At 49.2% G+C, this 21310-nt stretch overlaps 1 protein-coding gene across 1 annotated transcript in view; it reads right to left on the reverse strand.

Annotated features, from left to right (window-relative positions):
- Positions 1-5300: 5300 nt before the first annotated feature.
- The window catches only part of SYNPO2L (synaptopodin 2 like), a gene marked incomplete at both ends in the record, with an annotated part of 62099 nt that continues 46089 nt past the window's right edge, over positions 5301-21310 (reverse strand). The window contains one exon of the mRNA XM_084635221.1: positions 5301-7627. Within this exon, the coding sequence (XP_084491347.1) occupies positions 5301-7627 (2327 nt within the window). The remainder of the gene's footprint in view (positions 7628-21310) is intronic.

The raw sequence follows: 21310 nt of genomic DNA on the forward strand, positions 1-21310 counted from the left end.
AATCCTATGACCGTGAAATTGACCAAAATGGACCATGAATTTGGTAGGGCCCTAGTTATCTGTAGGCGGGAACCCCTGCATCCTTGTTTGGAAGCCTGTCCTCGGCCTGTCCTCACTTTCCCACTGGCACACACAGCTGTTCCCTAGTCTTGTTCCTGCTCTCCTATCATCAAGACTCAGGGGAGGGGAATGGGGAGCAGCTGCGATGGCCAAAGGCAGTTGCTTCTTCTTACCAGACTCATATGCGACATCTCCACCTCAGCCAGCCCATTAGCTCACAGCTTCTGGTCAGAGCCACCAGCGCTAGGCATAAACAGACTAAGCAATTGCTTAGGGCCCAAAGCAGCTCAAGGGGGCTCCCTATTCCCTTTTTATTATGTGTTGGGGGGCACAAATATTCTTGCTTAGGGCCCCCAATGGGCTAGTACTATCTCTGCTGGTGGATGCTACAGTGGGCTCTCCTATCCCGAATACAGGAAGACCTAAATAGCTTTCCCATCTTGCAATCCCTATAATTTTGTAATCTACAAACATGCTAGAGAGAGAAGGGGAAACCATGGGCATCTATAAAATGGACCCCCCACTTCGTATCCAAATGCTCAGTGAGGGTTGGGCCTGTCTCTTTAGCATGGTGGCAACCTGGAACTTTACACAAACTTTCTGCCTAAATACCCAGCGTCTCTAACAACTGGTGAATTTTACAATGAAGCTAGGCTCCAGGCAGAAGTCACAGGGACTGGCCCTCTGAGGGGTCAGGCACCAGCCTCCTACAACAAACTCCACTGAGGAGAATAAGCCAACCCAGATCCACCTAGGGCTGGTTAATGAGATGATTAGCTAGGTGTTATTAATTTATGAAGGGGGCACTCCTAACCCTTGCAGGCCTCGGTGTCTGGGTAGTAATTAACTACCACACAGCTACTCATCTCATAACCATCCCCAGGCAGATCTGGGTTGGCTTATTCTCCTTAGCAGAGCTTGTCACAGGAAGGCTGGTGCCTGGCCCTTCAGAGAGCCCCCCCACGTGACAGCAAGCTTCCCTGCTTTTGGCAAGTGGTCATGAGAGGGGTAACTGGCTTCCCCAGATTAGTTATGGGATGGAGCCATGAACCACTCCACCCCACTTCCTGTTCTAGTTGAGGGAGTTTTTTTTCCCTGCTCTGGTGTGAGGTAGTGAAATAACATCAGTAAGTTCCCAGCTGCAGTCCCGGGAGGAGACTCACTTCAGTTGCACTGAATCCCACCTCATGCTAAAAATGCACCTGTTGTATTCTGTCCTGCGACACACCTAGGTCTCTCCTGCATAGATGCTGGCAGTAGAGCAATGGTGCAGGCGGGCACTGTGTAGACTTCTTCCTGGCCCCAGGTACAGCTCAGCTGATGCATATACCTCAGTCCTGATTCACACTTCCTGTCTATTACAGCCCTCAGTCTTGGCTGCAGATTCCCTTGTTGCTCCACTCCTGATCCTTGCCTTAATACAGGTGGACAATGGTGGGGTCATGGTGTGACATTCACTGATGTCAGCAAAACGCTAGGCTGAGAGCCATCTGAGACTCCTCTAACTTGGTTCTGAATACAGATTTGACTCCAGGTTGCTAGGGGTGAAAGTCCTAATCCAATGCACAACCCCCACCCTCCCTGTTCTCATCTCTTACTCTCACATTAGTACATTGCTCCATATTAGGTCTCCAGCTAGGTCAGATCAAGTCACCATTAATCCCAGTTTCAGATACTCCCTCTTCCTGAGACCCTTGAGTGCCAAACTGAAGCTCCCAACACAGTCACTCCCTGAGATCATGCCCACTCTCCTCTGGGTAATTCTCTGACAGCCAGTGGTATTAGAGCAACCCCTTGCTTTTCTAAGGGTCTGTCTTCATGAGGGAGTTAACTCTAGCTTTTCACAGCTGTTGCCCCAACCTCATTCCTGTCCACATACAAAACGCTGGCTGTTATCTGAGTTTAATGGTGCTTCCCACCAGGGCTAATTAACTCATTGTGACTCTATAAACTAAAGCCCAGGTCAGGCTTTTACTTTGCAGTGTGGACTGAACCATTTGATTATTAATAGTCCTCCAGCACCTTCCCCCAGTTCCTCCTGTGTGCCCAGAAGGAGAAAAAAGTTCTCCCTAAATGTTCTGGGAAAGAATCACCCAGCAGCTCAGGTTACTGCCACGCAGAAAGCCATGAGCTCTGGCCCTTGAAGTCCTAACAACACACATGGGAGAGTGCAGTACCACTGAGGACACTAACTCAGGTAAGGCCTCACAGCATGGCTGCTCACACCCAGCCTAGGCTAATACTGGAGGCTCTGACCCTGGTGCAAATCACCTGAGCTGCACCAGGGCTCATTAACGAAGGGTCCTTTGGGAAGTTCCCCTCGGCCCTGCTGGTGGCTGCTGGGCTGGTGAGTGAAGTCTGGTTGCCACTGCCTCAGAGCCCCCAGTGGAAGGTGCACTATAAGCTCTGGGCCCGGGACACAGTGGCCCAGCTGGATAGGGGTGAATGTGAATGGAGCTGGCATGAGGATACATCTATTTTATTTTGATTTTGTTCCATCTATCCCAATGATGGAGCTGCCTCTCATTGTGTTAGGTTCCCCCACTCTCTCTGTCCCAGCAGACCATTGGGATGAGGTACCAGAAAGCTCTAGAACCACGTACCAATGGGACATTCAGGAGCTCTAGTCTCTCATTGCAAAGGGGTCTACATCATCGTGCCTGGCCACACTGGGCTTGATACCATGTGTAGAAAGCGAGTTTGGGTTTGGTTTTGGTTTAAGTGCTGTTCCTGCCAAACTGTTTTCAGACCCAGTTCGGTTGGCTGGTGGAAACAGGGCTGTTCTGTGCTCTCCTCTGAGCTCACTTCTCTGCCTGAACCGAACCCCGTTTTGCTGATCCCAAACTTTAGATCAGTCTCCCTTAATCTCGGATCAGAATTCAAAGGAAGGAGCATGTCTGCTGACTTGGAGACAGCTCACAGCCTGGGCTAGGCGTTCATAGCTTAGGCCTGGTCTACACTTAACACATATAAAAAGAAAAGGAGGACTTGTGGCACCTTAGAGACTAACCAATTTATTTGAACATAAGCTTTCGTGAGCTACAGCATCCGATGAAGTGAGCCGTAGCTCACAAAAGCTCGTGCTCAAATAAATTGGTTAGTCTCTAAGGTGCCACAAGTACTCCTTTTCTTTTTGCGAATACAGACTAACACGGCTGCTACTCTGAAACTTAACACATATGTTAACATAGCTGAGCCACTCAGCAGTGTGAAAAATCCAGACCCCCTGAGCACCATAGCTATGCCGGCCTAACTTCTGGTAAAGATGGAAGAATGCTTCTGTCAACCTAGCTACTGATGCCTGGGGAGGTTCCTACAGCAATAGAAAACCCTCTTCTGCTGCAGTAGTCTGCAGCACAGCTACAGCGCTGTAGCCAGGCCACTGTAGTGCAGTCATGGCCCTAGTCCTTGGAGGTCACTGGGGGCGTGTAGAGGGGGGTGGGTTTGTGAATTCAATGGTGGTGACCCCACTCCCACCCCCTTAGCTTCAGCAGTATGCAGTGGGCGGTGCTTTCTCCTGTCTGCAGGATCAGGCTAGGAAAGCAGCTGAAACAAGAGGGAGGGGGCAAGGTTGAAGAGCAGGAAGGCAGACTGCGGGAAATGTGCAACCCAGAGCTCAGCACGCACCCCCCACCCATGGCCCTTGCTGATACCCTGCATGGCTGCCTGGGGGAGTGGAGTGCTTCCTTGTCACTAGGGTGACCAGATGTCCCGATTTTATAGGGACAGTCCCGATATTTGGGACTTTTTCTTATATAGGTACCGATTATCCCCCATCCCCGTCCCGATTTTTCACATTTGCCATCTGGTTACCCTACTTGTCACATGCTCTTGGTGTAGGGAAGAGTCCACGCACTGCTCAGGTGGCTGAGGCTATCCTACCCTAAACCAAGCCATGAAAGGGATGACTAACCACGTGTCCCCAGTGCCAGCAGGGGAGAGCTGTGCAGGTGAGTGACTGATGCTTCCCAGGGGATTTTAGGCTATTCTGTAACTATCAAACCCTCTGGAGAAGCTCTAACATGGGTCTCCTCATGCACTACTCCTCTTCTCCCCATTGCCTCCAGCTGGGCTGGGTCAGCCCACATGAGGGGCCGACCTTCCCAGCTGAGCAAAGAGTCCTCAGGGGAACTTCACATTGCTCATCGCCTCCACTCCAGCAGCCACAACTCCTGCCAGAGTGGAGACTGACCCAAAAAGCTGGTGTGTGAATCTAAAGTCAGCCCCAGCACCACTACAAGCCAGCTCTGCACTTTCCCTCAGAACCATCTCTCCCACATACAGCGTCTGAACTAAACAGTCAGTAGCTGGGCCTTGCTTTGCTCTTCTGGCTTCCCAGGAAACCTCTCCTTCCCTCTCACATTCCTCCAGACTTACCACAGGCCCACATCGACCTTTCAGCCCCTCAAACTGCCCCCTGCTGCTTGGAGCCAGCTGGGATCATCTACCTGCGTGAAGGGCTCCAGGAAGCTGAAAATCGCAGCAGGGGACCCTGCTGGCTTCTCAAACACAGCCCTGGCTGCTGGAAGAGCATGTGCACTCCATGGCTGTCCTGAGCAGGGCGAGCAGAAGGCTGTGAGTTTGAGCAGATGCCCACATCCCCTTCCCGTCCCAGTGTCCCCTGAAGCACCTGCTGCTCCCCTGCAGAGGCAGGCCTGGGGAACGTTGTCTCATTTCTCAATTCACTGGGGTAGGGGGCAACCCTGGGTTTCAGTCATGTCTCTGCCACAAACTTCCCATGTGAGCCTGGGTGGGACCCTTCTGTGCGCAGTGCCTTGTTATCTGCAGCAATGGGATGGCTCCTGCCTTACTGGGGCACTGAAAGGGTTAACAGGGTCTTGTTTCTAAAGCCCACTGGAGTGCTACCCACCCCTTAGCATGACAGTCTGCCCCTCCCATTCCCCTGGCCCCAGAAACTGGGTTTCATTGCCGTGCAGCTGTGGGCAGAAGCAGGCTGGAGACTATTGCCCTGTCTCTTCTTTCCTCCTGAGTCCTCTGGTTCTAGCCACAGCTGGGAAAGCTCATAGTGATGCTGCCAGGCTGAAAACAAAGGGGGATGGGGGGCCAGGAAGGGAGTTCCCCCCCAACCCCCTCCCCCTTTCTGCCTTTTGCTTCACACACCCCAATTTATTGAGCTCACTTTAAAGAAAGCCCAAGGAAACTATCTCGGTTGGACACCCTGTCGCGCCCGTGGGGGAAGGGATGCGGGGGGGGTGGGGGGGAGGGGGACAGGTCCTGGTTCACTGGTGCCCAGAGCCTGGCCTCCACACATGCGCCTGCATCCCAGTTTTGGCTGCTGAGAACCTGGGTCTAGCTACCTGGAACCCGGAGGAGGAGGCTGGGCGTGGGGGAGTCCCTTGGCCCATCTGCCTGAGCTCTGGGGAGCTTTCATACAGCTTTGGGGTCTGGCTGGGACTGGCCTGGAAAGGGGCAGGGGTGGACGGTGCGGAGGAGGTCATGTCCGTCCTCCACACTGGCTCGTCCAGCGTGGTGGCAGAGCGGGGAGTGAGGACTGTGGGTGCCAGGCTGCTCAAAGTGGGCATGGGAGCAGGTGTGGAAAACCGCCGAATCTCATAGGTCCTGGCTGTTTTCACAGGCGCCTGCTTGGCTGGGGTGAAAGACAAGCTGGATTGCTGGGCTGGCTGGGGCAGAGGGTTTTGTGTGTTAGCGCTCGAGGGCTCCCCAAAACAGAACATGGCTGACTTTAGCTGGTAGGGTTGGTGGCGCATGAAATCAATGGCCTTGATCCCCGATTTCTGGCTGGGTGCCTTTTTCACTTTGCTCTCTGCTTTGCTAGCCTGAGACTTGCTTGCTGCCAGGGGGTAGAAGGGGGAATGCAAGGGGTTGTAAGCTATTGGGGGTGGGGCACGGATGTTGGAAGAATACTTCCAGGATGATGGTAGAGAAGGCGTGGGTGAGGGTGCCCTGGGCTTGGAGCCTGGCCTCGGTGCTGCCTCCACCACAAACTTGTCCATGCGGCTCTGTCGCTTGGCAAAAAGCTCTGCCCCTTTGCCCTTCAGCTGTGGCATGTCATGGGCACCGTTTACTAGTCCAACAGAGGCACCTTGCTGCTGAGGCTTAGGAGCCACTGGAGGAGGGGCCTTGAACTTGCGGCCTGAGGACTGCATGAAGTTGCAGGCCTCAGCTCCTAGGCTGAGGAAGTCCTCCTCAGGCCCAGACTCAAAGCCCGCCCCTGGGTGGTCGCCTTTGGGTTTCTCATCCAGGTTCTGCACCAGAGACAGAAGCTCGGGGTTGGGTGAATTCTTCTTCTTCTCTTCTATGGTATTGAACATGGGCTTTTTGCTGCCCCGCCGGCGAGCTTCCTGCAAGATGCCAGTTCGGGGGGCTGGCACTGCAATCCGCTGCTCCCTGGATGTTAAGGGCTCAGAAGCAGGTTGTGGAGTAGCTGGGGAGACAATAGGATACGGCTGGCTTGGTAGCAGAGAGCCGCTCACCACGCTGGGTTGCTGTGGTGCTGGGCTGATATACAAGGAGGAAGAAGCTGTCCCTCGTGGCTGAGGTGTTGCTGCAGCCCCCGCTGGCTTAGAGGGAGTGGTTAGAACAATGGAAGCCGAGGAGGTCATGGCTGGGTTTGTGGGTGTCTTAGTCTCAGGAGCACTTCCGCCTGCGGCTGGCTGTGGTACCCCTGGTGGTGTTGGTCTGCCTGGTGCTGGAATATACAAAGACGTTGAGGAGCTTGCTGGACCGTTGTGAGCCATCGCTGGTGCGGTGGGAGGTGGCACAGGAGTTACTGGTGAGAAAGGTGGAGCAGTGGTGCTCTGCTCCCCCAGACTGCCACCACTTTTCTTGGGAGCCAAAGGCCTGAAGATGACGGAGGAAGTCACAGGACGCTGCCCCGAAAAGCCAAGAGTGAAGGGCCGTGCCGATCTGTTGAAGAGGCCCTCTGTGCCTGGAGACGACTGGGCACCTCCTCCAATGCTGCCCGGTGGAGACTGGACCTGAGCAGAGGTAGATGACGGCAGCTTGCTGGATAACTGCACTGCTTCCACATGGATACTCAGTGGGGCCGTGTTGGCCTTCTGTGGAGTAGGCACTTCCCCGTTCACCATGCTCTGCTTTGGCACGACACCTGGTGGTGGCTGATGGCTCTCTGGCTTCTCAGCTGGAGTTTTCTCCACCGTATACTGACTAGCCCTCTCCCTCTGCTGCTCAAATAACCGTGCTCCTCTGCCAGAGGCTTCACTCAGACCCTGCTGCGTCTGCCCCAGCTGCTGCTCAGATTCCAGCTTGGGCTTTTCAATGTCCAGGTAAGTGTTGTCCCAGTCTGAGTGGTTGGTTAAGCTTCGGGCATCTGAGAAGCCTTCCTCATCAAACTCTGACTCGCTGGTTGGGAAGACACCATCCTCCTCCTCGTAACAGCGGTCCTCGTCAACGCTCCCAAAGCTGACCAGGGTGTACTTCTTAGCCCTCTGCCTGCGCTTCTTGAACATCAGCACGCCCTTGGAGTGGGGGTTTGGCGCATCTGTCAGCAGGGACGCAATCGTCCTGCATTTGGTTTTGGCTTCTTTTACATTCTTCTCCTGTGTGCTCTCACTGCGGTGCAGCTCTGCAAAGGACAAAAGGAGGCAAGTTCAGGGCTCCGTAGAGGACTGGGCTTACAAAGCTTTGGCAACAACTGGACTGAGTGTTTCTGGTGTCCAGACAATGAGAGTCACTCCCACCTCACCCTGATGAGAAAGTTAGGAAAAAATGACTTGAACATAATGAAAATGGCAGCCCTCTCTTTTTCCATGCACACATTGTGGGACGGGCTTCCCCACCTACTGCCAGGGACCCTCACCTTTCGGACAGCCAGCCTGTGGCAGGGGTCAGAGATGGCTCAGTCCCTGTTACCTGCTCAGACCCAGAGCTTTCTCTCAGCAGAGATGGCCAAGGGTCTGACTGAATTTCCTGGGGGGTTGTGTTGTGGATATGTGTCTGCAAAAAATTGTTCCTGGTACTCATCAGGACATTTCACACTGAGTCTAAATCCCCCACTTTGCAATTTGCACTGGGGTGGAACAGCCTGTGATCACCCCTGGGAAGCCCTGCTGGGAGGGCTGGTCAGAGACATGTCCCTCCCTTTTCAGAGCCCTGCTTCCTGGGGGAAGCGGGAATAAGCAGTCCCAGTGCTCCCCAGAATGCAGCAACCACTAGGGTGCGCAGGCCCCGCCCAGCTGTGCAAGGGCAGGAAAGCATCTTGCTCCCACCTCCCTAGCCCCTCGTGGGATGCTTGTGAACTGGGCTGGATAGTGTCAGTGCTGAGTGCTGTGGGCACATTCACTGCCCCCTGAAAGGTGTGATAAGGACAGCACAAAACCTGCAGCCGTGAGAGCAATGTTTCACACTCTCGCATAACCTCTTGCCTGTGCCCAGCCAGGACAGAGTCACTGTGCACATGAGCAGGAATCCCAGCTGCCTGCCCTTCAGAACTGGTCAGCCAGGCCAGAAAGAATCCTTTTGCACAGGCTCTCCCATGGCCTTCGCTGCTGGAAAAGCCAACACCTGTCACGGCCTTGGCTGAAAAACACAGGCTAATCATTTTCCACCGCCTCTGCCAGCCTGCTGACCGCAAACCCCATGGGATGGGACAGTGTGTTCTCTGCCCAGTGTGCAAGGTGAGGGGGGCGGTTTGAAAGAGTCAAGGGTGAACCCAAGGGCAGCTGTGAGAAGAGAGTTCACAGGCACGACTAGAGACTCGTACTCTGAAACCAACAGAAACCTGAAAGAAAAAATAATTCCCAAGTGATTTCTCATTCCTTTTTCTTGTTCCTGACCCTTTCCACTGGGGGAAAAGACCTTTCCCTGCTTCTTGTCTGCCCTGCATCCCTTTAACAGCAGCCTCTGCACTTCAAGCAGCACAGGAGACATGACAAAGATGCTCTCAGTAAGCTTCCACTCGCTCGTCAATAAACGGCATAGCGCTTTCCCCTGTCCTTCGAGCCCCAGCATTCCTGTGGCAGAGACACAACATGCAGCCCTGCTAAGGCAAACCCCACTTGATCTAGTGGGGGGTTGGGGGGTGGGAATAGGAGAAAGCACCAATGTACTGCTGAGGAATGCTGCTAGTTCTCCCCAGGACCTGAGCTGTGCAGCCTCACAGATCTCACCTTGGGCCACTTTACCGCAGGGCATTGTTGCAACAGGGAAGAACAGTTGTGGCCAAGTTAGCCCACAATGGGGTGGGCAGCAGCAGCCACAGAGCTTACCTAACCATGATACCAATGAATCCTCTTGGGCCCTCTGAATCTCCCCTGGGGCCGTAGTTTCCCTCTCCCACTTCCCGCCCTCAGACAGCCCATCTGCAAAGGTCACAAAGCTGTAGCATGTGTCATTTGGTCCCTGCGGCTCCAGGTCACCCCATTCAGGAATATCATCCACTCCCACCCCAGGCTTTTAAAACAGGCTCTGGAATGTCAGAGGGGTTGTGATGCTAGGAAGCTTTCAATAAATCCAATGAAAGACCCTTCACCAGGCTTTCCCTGGAGCCATTTCATAACAAACATCATGGCTCCAGGTTAGCTAAAGCAAGGCAGCTCCGGACAGAGATCCAACAAGGAAAAGGTCAGCTACTTCTCACTCCGTACACAAGAACCAGCCCTCTCTCCTTGCACCTAGAGGGCTGGAAATAATGAACAAAAATGCCAGTGTGCTAATGGGAAAAGAACGGGTGGCCCTTTTGCACTGGCATGTGCTGAGCTAGGAACCCCTCCCCACACTCTTACAGAGTGGGTCAGTTCGGCATCATTGAACCAAGACACGTAGTTCACATCCTTTCACTGCAACTTGGTGCTCCCCTGGCGTTGCCCTTCTGGATTCAGCTGTGGGGGAGCGGGGCCACAGGGCTACAGTCATAACTCAGTTTTGTCTCAGGAAATGAGTCCATCTCAAGTGCACATTAGGGGAGAGCAGTGAGATTTCCCTCACAGAGCAAACCCCCACTGGCTAGTCTCACTCACGCACCCTGTCAAAGGAACCCTGCCTGGCTCAAGTTCTGGTTCCAAACTTGTTGGGGTGAAAAGCAGTGCCCCAGAGATGAATCCAGCCTCATTGTCCAGAAACATTTGCCCTGGGGGCTGTGAGGGGGAGACTTCTGGCATTGGCAAGCCGTGGCTAAGGAGCAGTGCCTTCACATGCTAAGGTCTGTGTAGGCACAGGTGGCAGCAGAGCATCAGGAAGGATCTTAGCTCTGGTGTTTGAGACTTGCAGACCCCTACTAGAGGAGGCTTAAAGGCAGCCAGAGTGCGATTCCACCAGCACTGGGCCCTGGCCTCAGTAACAATACCCAGATGCAGCTCCCTACCAGTCACAAGTTTGCCCCCAGCATCTCGCATTGTTCCAAAATTCCAGCCTCCTCAGTGTTCATTAGAACTAGACTCCCTGTGCTTTGAGGTTCCCTGGCCCTTTACAGACAATTGCTAAGTCTCTTCCTGACACTCTGGCTTCCTGCCCATCCCCCAGTTCCTACTCCATAGCTCACCAATAGAAAGCACTTTATTCCTTGCACTTTAATTCCCTCCCCCCCTCCCCCAATGTTCAAAGTATTCAAGTCACAAAGGCCAACAGCAATTTGAGACAAATGGGAGAGGGAAATGCTCCTCTGGTGACGCGTTAAAGTTTGGCTAGGAGAGCAGAGGAAGGAAGGAAGTCTGTACCTGCATAGGGCTGATCCAAGCTCTTGAAAGCAGCGTCCAGGCCTGGAGACTTGGGCATGTCACAAAGTCCATTTAACTCACAGCTCTCCATAGAGAGAGAAGCAGAGTGGCTCTCAGCTGGAGCAGAACCAAAACTCTCAAGCGCCAAGCCCTTTGCTATCAGCTCTACAAGCCTTTTAAAGCCTCTCTTTTGTCTCTTAGGCATCTCTACCAAGAGCCGTGAGGTCATGTTCTCTATTTTTATCCTCTGTGCTTCATCACTGGGCAGTGTGATGGACATTGTCACCTGTCACTTAAACACTTTCCCCCTCCTGTCTCCTCCCGCTGTAGCCTGGGTTTAAAAATAAGAAAATATGCTGGCTACCAGCAATCTTTGTGCAGTGCAAGCGTCAGACAATAAACAGTTTTTCCAGCCCCTCATTGTAAAGCATTTAGAGCAAAAGTACTTGTTTCTTTCCATACCCTTGGGTTGCTGATGTCTCCTGTCCCACTGTGGGGAGCAGGAGAAATGCACACAAAAGGAGGGGGTCCATTCAGCACAAACACTTAGGGACCACGCAGTTCTCAGATCAAGACAAGGAGGAAGAGATATGTGGAGGAGAGATTCTCTCTTCCTGTGTGTGTCACTTTTATTCTATGTTCTAGGAGACCCAATCCAGGACAGGGACTCAGGGCTGCATTGACAGAGGTGTGTTAGGGTTACTGAGTGCCGGTACATTCATGGTTGAGTTGAGTATGGGAGATCCACAACTGGACTGCAGAGGATGTTACCTACAGAGCTAAGGTTTGTTGGCACATCCATATGAAGGGCTGAGGAATGGTATTAGAAGGTGGGCACTGGATGCAAAGACTGGGGTGCATTGACAGCTCTGTGGATGCCTAGCACCAGTGAGAGGAGTGAGGAAGCAAGACAGAATTGTGTTTGAATGATGTGAGGACCTGGGGATGAGTAGTGGTGGTGGGCAGGGAGTGATTTCCAAGGCAGAGCTGGAGTTTGTTTTCAAACCTATGTGGTGGAGGCTTACACAGCATCTCTCTACACGGTGTCTAGCTGGGTTTGTACCAACAGCTCCTCTTGTCTGTGAGCAATAAAGTCACTCTCAATTAAACCCCACAACTTTTTAAAAGTGGCCTTGTCAGGTGATCCTCCCTTCATAGTAGCCAGAGATTTAGAAACACAGAGCCCCATGAATCAGGCAACTCCTCTCCAGGGTTAGCATATTTAGAGTAGAGGCTGGCCAGTGAAAGTCTGACATTGCCCCTGAAATCCAATAGTCACTGCCTTACTACAGTGAATGGGAGCTCGGCAGGTAATATCCCAGAAGAACAGATCTGCTCTTGCACACATGGGCTCTCAGAGTGTGATAAAACAAAAGAGTTTAGTCGTCTTTCATTATGAATATTTATACATTCAAGAATAAAATACCTGAGGGAAAAGTCCTATAGAATCTAGTAGAACATGAAAAAAGAAAAGGAGGACTTGTGGCACCTTAGAGAGTAACAAATTTATTTGAGCATAAGCTTTCGAGAGCTACAAGCTGTAGCTCACGAAAGCTTATGCTCAAATAAATTTGTTAGTCTCTAAGGTGCCACAAGTACTCCTTTTCTTTTTGTGAATACAGACTAACACGGCTGCTACTTTGAAACCTAGTAGAACATGGTAAAATTATTTTAAACCAACCTATGGCTGTCTATAGCAGGGATATCACTCTATCACATTTAAACAAGCTGTTTAAAAATTCTACAGGAAGGATATAATTCCATTAAATTCGATAGGTTTTGAGGGTAATTTCTATAGAAACCTTTTAGTTAATTTCTATAGAATGCTGATTTGTCCCTATTACATTCTGTAGAAATAATCCATAAGGGGTAACTTATGCAATTAGGCACTGATCCTAGAAAATCTCATGCACAGGCTTATCTTTACTAACATGAAATGAGTGGAACTACTTACTGTAGTAAAGTTAAGCATATGCAGAAATTATTGCAGGATCGGGACTTAAGACAAGAACAAAAACACGTGGACACACAAAATAGCTGAGACACTCACATATCTAATACTGCGGACTCATTTGTTTGCTACAGACCAATTAGACTTAGTGGGAGCTTTTATTAATAAAGACCCAAGTCCTAAAAAGCTCTATGAAGCAATCTCCATAAAAGAAGGCATGTAACTGCTAAGATCAGAAATGAGAATCTATGCCTATGTGATTAAATAATTGTGGAATGCTGCTCTTTCATGTGGTGTCACCTGGAATTCTATTTTTCCAGCTATTTCTGTTCCAGAAGGTCATTTTTCCATAGCTGATGTTGCAGATAACTCACTCGGTCAGTCATTAGAGATTATGGAAACTTCATGTTCTTTAGATTTGAGGTCCTTTCAAAATAAGATCTTGAATAGGTTCCACTGGACTCCAAGGCATTTCCCTATTCAAAGCCAGCTTATCAACCCACAACTAGTGTTGGAGTTGCAAACAATAAGTTTATAAATAATGAATATATTATTTTCTTTTAATTAATGGCATAACTCTTGGGACAAAAAAGCTCTTTCCTCAATCCTAGGCATTGGAATACAACCATCACCTCTGAAAGGTGGTTTACTGATGTAAGCTCACATTCAGCAAAGAATTTAAACACATGCTTAACTTTATGCTTGTGCTTAGGTCCATCCCTATTCAGGAAAGTACTTACTCCTACTGAAGTCATCCTTAAGGATATATTTAAAATTCAGTCTATACTTAAGTATTTTGCTGAATCAGGTCCTTAATATTGTCAGGGGCCAAGATTTTCAAAAGTGACTAGTGATTCTGGGAGCCCAACTTGAGACACCACCTTAAAGGGCCTTGATTTTCAGGGACAAGGTGCTCAGCCCTTTCAGCAAATCAGGCTTCTTTCAAGTATAGCCCAAGTTATTACTTACTGTGGAAACTCTTGGCTATGAAGACTTAAGACATGGCTGACCTTCTACTGCGCCGATAGTTGAGAGTTCTTCCAAGGAGAGAGGGAGCGGAGGCATCTCCACTTTTTGCAAAGTCATGTGAGCCTTACTGTTTCCTCCTGGAGCCTTGAACAATCTGAGGGAGAGGCTGTTCCCTCAGGCAAGTTCCCTTCCATCAGTAAGTGCTCATCTGGATGGGTTGGATGGCAAAATGTTCCCCAGGCAGATGGACTCGGGAAAACTGCATGTGTAGTCAGTGTTGCCTCCCCAACACCTCATGCTAAGTGTCCCCTACGTAGCCTTCTGGGACAAGGCTACAACTGGGGAAACTTTCTTCTTGCAAGGTTCATAACTGCTTTGGCTCACTGGAGCAGCACAAAGCAGCCAGGGCATACCAGTGAGTCTGGCTTTTGCATTTTTTGTGATAGTACTCCATCACTGACTTATATTCTCATTGTTTGTGGTGTTGTTAGAGCCATGCTGGCCCCAGGATATTAGAGAGATAATGTGGGTGAGGGCAGTGATCAATGGCTCGATGTCTAGTTGGGAGCCGGTATCAAGCAGAGTGCCCCAGGGGTCGGTCCTGGGGCCGGTTTTGTTCAACATCTTCATTAATGATCTGGACGATGGGATGGATTGCACCCTCAGCAAGTTCATATATGACACTAAGCTGGGGGAAGAGGTAGATACGCTGGAGGGTAGGGATAGGGTCCAGAGTGACCTAGACGAATTGGAGGATTGGGCCAAAAGAAATCTGATGAGGTTCAACAAGGACAAGTGCAGAGTCCTGCACTTAGGAAGGAAGAATCCCATGCACTGCTAGAGACTAGGGACCGAGTGACTAACCAGCAGTTCTGCAGAAAAGGACCTGGAGATTACAGTGGATGAGAAGCTGGATATGAATCAATAGTGTGCCCTTGTTGCCAAAAAGGCTAATGGCATATTGGGCTGCATTAGTAGGAACATTACCAGCAGATCGAGGGAAGTGATTATTCCCCTCTATTCGGCACTGGTGAGGCCACATCTGGAGTATTGTGTCAAGTTTTGGGCCCCGCACTACAGAAAGGATGTGGACAAATTGGAGAGAGTCTAGCAGAGGGCAACGAAAATGATTAGGGGGCTGGGGCACATGACTTACGAGGAGAGGCTGAGGGAACTGGGTTTATTTAGTCTGCAGAAGAGAAGAGTGAGGGGGGATTTGATAGCAGCCTACAACTACCTGAAGGGGGGTTCCAAAGAGGATGGACCTTGGCTGTTCTCAGTGGTGGCAGATGACAGAACAGGAAGCAATGGTCTTAAGTTGCAGTGGGGGAGGTCTAGGTTGGATATTAGGAAACACTATTTCACTAGGAGGGTGGTGAAGCACTGGAATGGGTTACCTAGGGAGGTGGTGGAACCTCCATCCTTATAGGTTTTTAGGGCCCAGCTTGACAAAGCCGTGGCTGGGATGATTTAGTTGGGGTTGGTCCTGCTTTGAGCAGGGGGTTGGACTAGATCAGGGGTGGCCAACCTGTGGCTCCGGAGCCACATGCGGCTCTTCAGAAGTTAATATGTGGTTCCTTGTATGGGCACCGACTCCAAGGCTGGAGCTACAGGCACCAACTTTCCAATGTGCCAGGGAGTGCTCACTGCTCAACCCCTGGCTCCGCCCACCCCCACTCCACCCCTTCCTGCCCCCTCCCCTGAGCCTGCAATGCCCTTGCTCCCACCCCACCCTACCCCAGAACCTCCTGCACCCCATGAAACAGCTGATTGGAAGGTGCGGGGAGGGAGGAGGAGGCACTGATTGGCAGGATTGCCGGTGGGTGGGCGGGAGGCGCTGGGAGTGGGGGTGGGCGGAGCTGATCGAGGGCTGCTGACATAGTACTGTGGCTCTTTTGCAATGTACATTGGTAAATTTTGGCTCCTTCTCAGGCTCAGGTTGGCCACCCCTGGACTAGATGACCTCCTGAGGCCTCTTCTAACCCTAATCTTATATGATTCTATGAATAGCTCTCATTGGACCAACTTCTGTTGGTGAAAGAGACAAGCTTTCAAGACACAAAGCTGAAGGTCTGAAGAAGAGCTCCGTGTAGCTCAAAAGCTTGTCTCTTTCACCAACAGAAATTGGTCCAGTAAAAGATATTACCTCACCCACCTTGTCTCTCTCATATTCTGGGTGTCATTCACTGTAACCCTCAGTACCTACTCTGTGGTACTATAGCCAGCTATACTCACTGTCTGTATCTGTGCATTTGATTAGTCCTGAATCTCTTTGCATTTGTCTTTGTCATTTGATTGACTTCAGCCCATTTCTCCCATCTATCAAGCTCCTACTACATTTAAATAGCCCATCCTCTGAAGAACCAACTGTGCAACTTCTTCCCTTCTTTATATCAGCTGCATATTGCTAAATGCACCATAATCTCCACTCTATCCTCCAAGCCATTCATTAAAATGAGTGTTAGTGTTATTGACTGTCCTTATTTGTTAACCACAATGAGCTCAGGACTGTAAAAGAAACAAATAAAACTAGCCCCTGCCCTGAGGAGATTGAAATGTCCACACTAGAGTTGGAGGTGTAACTTCCAGCATGGGTAGACATACCTGCGCTGGCTCTGATCGAGCTACTGTGCTAAAAATAGCAGCATAGCTGCCATTGCGCAGGCAGCATGAGGAGCCAGCCTCCCCAAGTACGATCCCTTCTGAAACCCTAGGTGCTTACTCAGGGTGGCTTTCCTGTCATGCTGCCTGTGTAGACATGGCTAACCTGCTACTTTTAGTTCGCTAGCTAGATCAGAGCTAGCATGGGTATGTCTATGTGAGTTGTAAATTACACGTCCAGCTCCACCATAGACAGACCCACATAGGGCACGACATTCTGGGAGAAGAGGGGAAGTGCTGACTTTAAGTTCTGTTTGTTTGTTTCAAATCCTCCTCTCTTCTGCAGTCAGATAACATGGAGGTGGAGAGGGCATGCGATTGACATAGATTAATGTTTGCTGGCCACAAGGGAGACAAGGCAGAAGTAGCACTATTGGACCCAGAATGGACACTGGCAGAACTCCAGTCAAAATCTCCTCCCAGTGAGACATCACGAACCATTAATAACTATTCTCTCTATTCTATTCTTAGTCAATTGTGTAGCATTCTACAGTGGTTCCACCTAATATACATGGCTTTCATTGCCTTATGGGAATGTCATGGGGAACCATATCAAGTATCTTCCTGAAGTCAGCGTGTACTGTGTGCACTGTATTTCCTTCAGTGACTAAGCCTGTTATCTTGTCACATGGCTGTCTGACCTATTTGGTTGTGATTAATCTATGTTGTTTATTATTTATCACCTAATTTTCTGCTGGTGATTTCAAACTGACTGCCTCAGTGACTTTATTAGAGCTAAACATACTGATCTGTAGTTCTCTGTGTCTCCGTGCCTCTTTCTTAAATATCGGCACTATGTTTGCTCTCTTCCTCGGAGACCTCTCCTGTCCTCCAGGAGCACTCAGAAATAATGTCTGACACATCTTCCCCTAGTTCCTCAGGTTAAACCTTGAGGGTGAATGTGACCAAGCCCTGCTCTTTTCAATATACTCAGTGTAACAAGTTATCTGTAATCTGCTCGCTCCGATCCTGTCTTGTGAATGCTCCCATTCCTTGCTCATTAAGGGCCAGATCCTGAGCTGATGTAAGTCAGCGTAACTCCATCGACTTCCATGGAGCTATGCCGATTACACTAGGGGAGGACCGGGCCTTTCTTGTTCTCCTGTTACTATTATCAGTTTTAATAGAGACTAAAGCGAAGTAGCTGTCAGCATATCAGCTTTCTCTTTGCCACCTGTTAGCTGCTCCCCTTCCCTGTTGAGCAGCAGCCCTCCCCTCCCCCATCATCCTCATACTTCCAGTGGATTTATATAAACCTTCTGCTGGTTCCTGTTTATGGCCTTTCTTAACAGCACCTCAGTTTGGACCCTCTCTTTGACTTTGTTCCTATGCCTCCTTATTATCTCCCTATAAGTTTCCCTTTCAGCCCTGATGAGACAACATGAGTCACTGATTGCGATTCCTATTTTCCATTTGTAGTGGGATTGCTTTCAACTGGGCCTTGGAGACCCTGGAGCCAAGAAACTATTCACTGCGAGGAGAAGGACTCAGAGGTGTATGTATGTGTTTATTTTAAGGTAATTATTGTTCCTGTCAACTTAAGACTTGAGCACATTACATACCTAAAAATAGACCATGGAATGTTGCCAGTAACTGGCAACAAGTCAATTTAATCACACTCATCTCCACCCTTCAACCATCAGCTAACCACATCGCCCCTTTGATACGTGTCCCAATCAGGGACTCGCTAAATTAATTACATTCACTTGGCAATAATGCCCTGGAAACCACCACAGCTGCGTGCTGCAAGGACCATGGGGTTGATCCTCAAGCAGTGAAATCAGTGAAAGTTCTCCCACTGACATCAGGCAGCATATGAGTAACTGAGTTCCAGAGACAGAGTCCCTCCACTGAGTGGGTCCTACCTCCACACCAGGATTTCAACCCACAGGACTAGGCAGCAGGAACCCCTTGCCCAATCATAAATAGCACAATGGAGCATAGGAAGAAAAATGGTTCTGAAGGGGTTCGATCTCCAATAGCTTGAGTTGCACATGGAAGAGAATGGGAAGCTATTGCAAAGCACAGAGCTCTGCTATGATGAGATTACCTCAGTGGTCACTGTGGAGTAGGTGGCGGTATCCTGCACTGGGTGAAGTTTCTGAGTAATCTTTAAGGGTGATCCTAATAAGAGTGCATTATAGTACACCAGCCTGGAGGAGACAAAGGCATGGAGAACTCTAGCAATGCCTAAACCAAGTGATGATGAAAAAAGGCACTTCAGGCTATCATTAAAACCTGGGAGTTTGGGAGTAGTGGTGAATCCAGTAAGATCATAGAATCATAGAATATCAGGGTTGGAAGGGACCTCAGGAGGTCATCTAGTCCAACCCCCTGCCTAGAGTCTGAACCACTAAGATGAAGGATGAGCAGATCCCCTCAGTAAAGTGATCAAACACATCCCCCAACAACTCAAGAGGCTCACAGTACTTTCACCTCCATAAGAGCATCACCTTAAGTCAGCTCACTCACATCCAGATCCCTATCGTAGGTGATGATGGGAAAACATGTGGGATATGTGTCAGATGCAGAGCACAATATCATCAACATACTGACAGTGTGGCAGGCCAAATCACCTTGTACCACCTCATAAGAGCTGCACATACATGTTGAAAAAAAAGAATGCCAAGAAGGAAACATGTAGGATCTCACAGGTCAGAGCCCCAGAGCCAGATAAGCAATTGCCTGGAACAACTTCTGAGATTGCTCAGAAAAGAATGAACAGAGCCAATGTAGTGACCCCTTCCACTCCTGCCAGGTCTTCCAGGACTCAGAGAGTCAACAAAGCCTCATGAGCAAAGTCTGCAAAGCAGCTAATGGAAATCAGCCTGGACACATAACCTCTGCCCAGGTAAAGATCATCAGCCACAGACATACATTCACGCTCTATGCCGTCCTCAAGCCTAGACTCTGACTGATAGAAATCCACACATAGCTGTAGTCATCTCACTGACATCTTCCCAATAGCCTCCTTCCAAAACATGGAGAGCCAAGACAAAGTGAAAACTGATGGCTAGGATTAAATGATGGTTTCTTACCCACAGCTTGCTTACAAATAGTAAATAGGGATTATGACTTGCCAAAGGGAACAGGAACAATCCCCCTGGGAGCCTGGGCCCTAGTGAGGTTGGGCACCTCCACCATGATTAAATCATGGAGGTGGTTGGTTATCTCTTAGTAGTGGCCATCTGCACACTGACCAACATGGGCCAAAGGTCACTGCTCATCATTGACCCACATGGCAGGGAACAGACCTCAGCTGAGATCCACAGGACAGGGATTGGAACCATAGCTGGTTAACGCCTTCCACCCCCAAACTGCGCACATTGGTCTTTCAGAACCCCAGTGAGTAGCAGCACTTCTCAGTCTTATGAGTGACCATATAAATATGGTCATCTAAGAGTCACAGCTGCCAAAGCTGGGGGTCAAGTAGCAAAGCACAGACCGTGGTGCAAAAGATTCAGAGTTCAAAGTGCTGGTCAGATGGTCAATATTCATCATGACCCCCATTGCCTACACTCCAGCGGCAGTCAGATAGCACCTTTACTAGGCTCACCCTCACTGCAGAGAGGTGAGGCAGAAATTACCATCCAGACGGAATTTTACACACTCTCCACTGTATAAGTTATTTATTTATAAGCATCCCCTTACCCTGACTGGTGTGGCCTGTATATCCGAACGATGGCTTAAAATAAAAGGTTTCAGAGTAGCAGCCGTGTTAGTCTGTATCCGCAAAAAGAAAAGGAGTACTTGTGGCACCTTAGAGACTAACAAATTTATTTGAGGTGCCACAAGTACTCCTTTTCTTTTTAAAATAAAAGGGTTTCCTTTTCCAGTGCAGGATGATGTAATTCTGGTGCATCCACTTAGGCAGCTGGGTCCATGTCAAGCAGAGGAGGAAATTCTCCCCACCCCCACCTTCCTCCGCACCATATATAGAAAGACTTGAGTTCCAGGGGCTAAAAATAGTCCAGCAGATATGTTTAAATTGAGATATTTTGAAGCACTTCTGCACTGACTTAAATTCCTACCACAAGATAACAAGCTGGGACCAGAGCTCTGAACTGGTTTATCTGTCTTCTGCCTGGGGTTGGCACCTCTGTGAGGAAGGGTGCGAAAGTTTGAACCTATTCCACATCTGAGTCCATCTATACTGTTGCTGAAAATAAAAGAAACTGTTCTGATGAGATGACTGAGAGGAAACAAACCTGGTAAAAGATGGATTTCAGAACAGAATAGAATGGTGCAGAGGTTACCTATGGTCTGAGGACACCATATGTACCTACCATTAGAGCTGGGTGAATAACAATTTTTTCAGTTTGCTAGCAATTCTGAAAAAATAGAAAAAATATTAATTTCAGCTTAAATTGAAAATGGTTTTCAAATTTTTCAGCGCATCAGAAAGTTGATTGTTTTCCATTTTCAGCATTTTTAAAGGAAAATTTCAAAACAAAAAGTCATTTTCAATCAAAAAATTGTCAAAAACATTTATTTAGAAAATATCCATGTTTTGGGGTTTTTTTCCAGATTTTTTTTCTCTACAGTGAACAATTTGGCAAAATGACACATACTTGAAACATTTTGGTGTCACTGAATCTGCATTTTTTGTCAAAATATCTTTAGTTGAAAAGTTTCACCCAGTTCTGCCTATCAGACAGCTTTGGAAAGCCATGTAACCTTATAGATTGCTAGTGCCAGCAGCTGAAATCCTGTTCTCATTCTCTGCTCCTTATAGACCTCCCTTGCTTCTTAGTTCCACTTGATCCACTGACTCTGCTACCACTGCAATGCATTCATTGCCCAACCTTCCTCTCCCTATTGACTTCTCACCACAGAACAGGCCTGTGTGACGTTGCATTCCATATGTTTTATGGAAATATGTTTGTAAGTGTGAATATGATGTAACTGGAATATGCTTCATGCAAAGGTCTCTTGTAAGGTATCATTACAAAGCTTACGATCTACTAAGTGTGTTCATCCCATTTGTTTGCATGTATTATTTCTATGTCTGGGG

This window comes from Lepidochelys olivacea (genome assembly GCF_965140295.1).
Source record: "Lepidochelys olivacea isolate rLepOli2 genome assembly, chromosome: 7".
In the NCBI taxonomy this organism is placed as follows: Eukaryota; Metazoa; Chordata; order Testudines; family Cheloniidae; genus Lepidochelys; species Lepidochelys olivacea.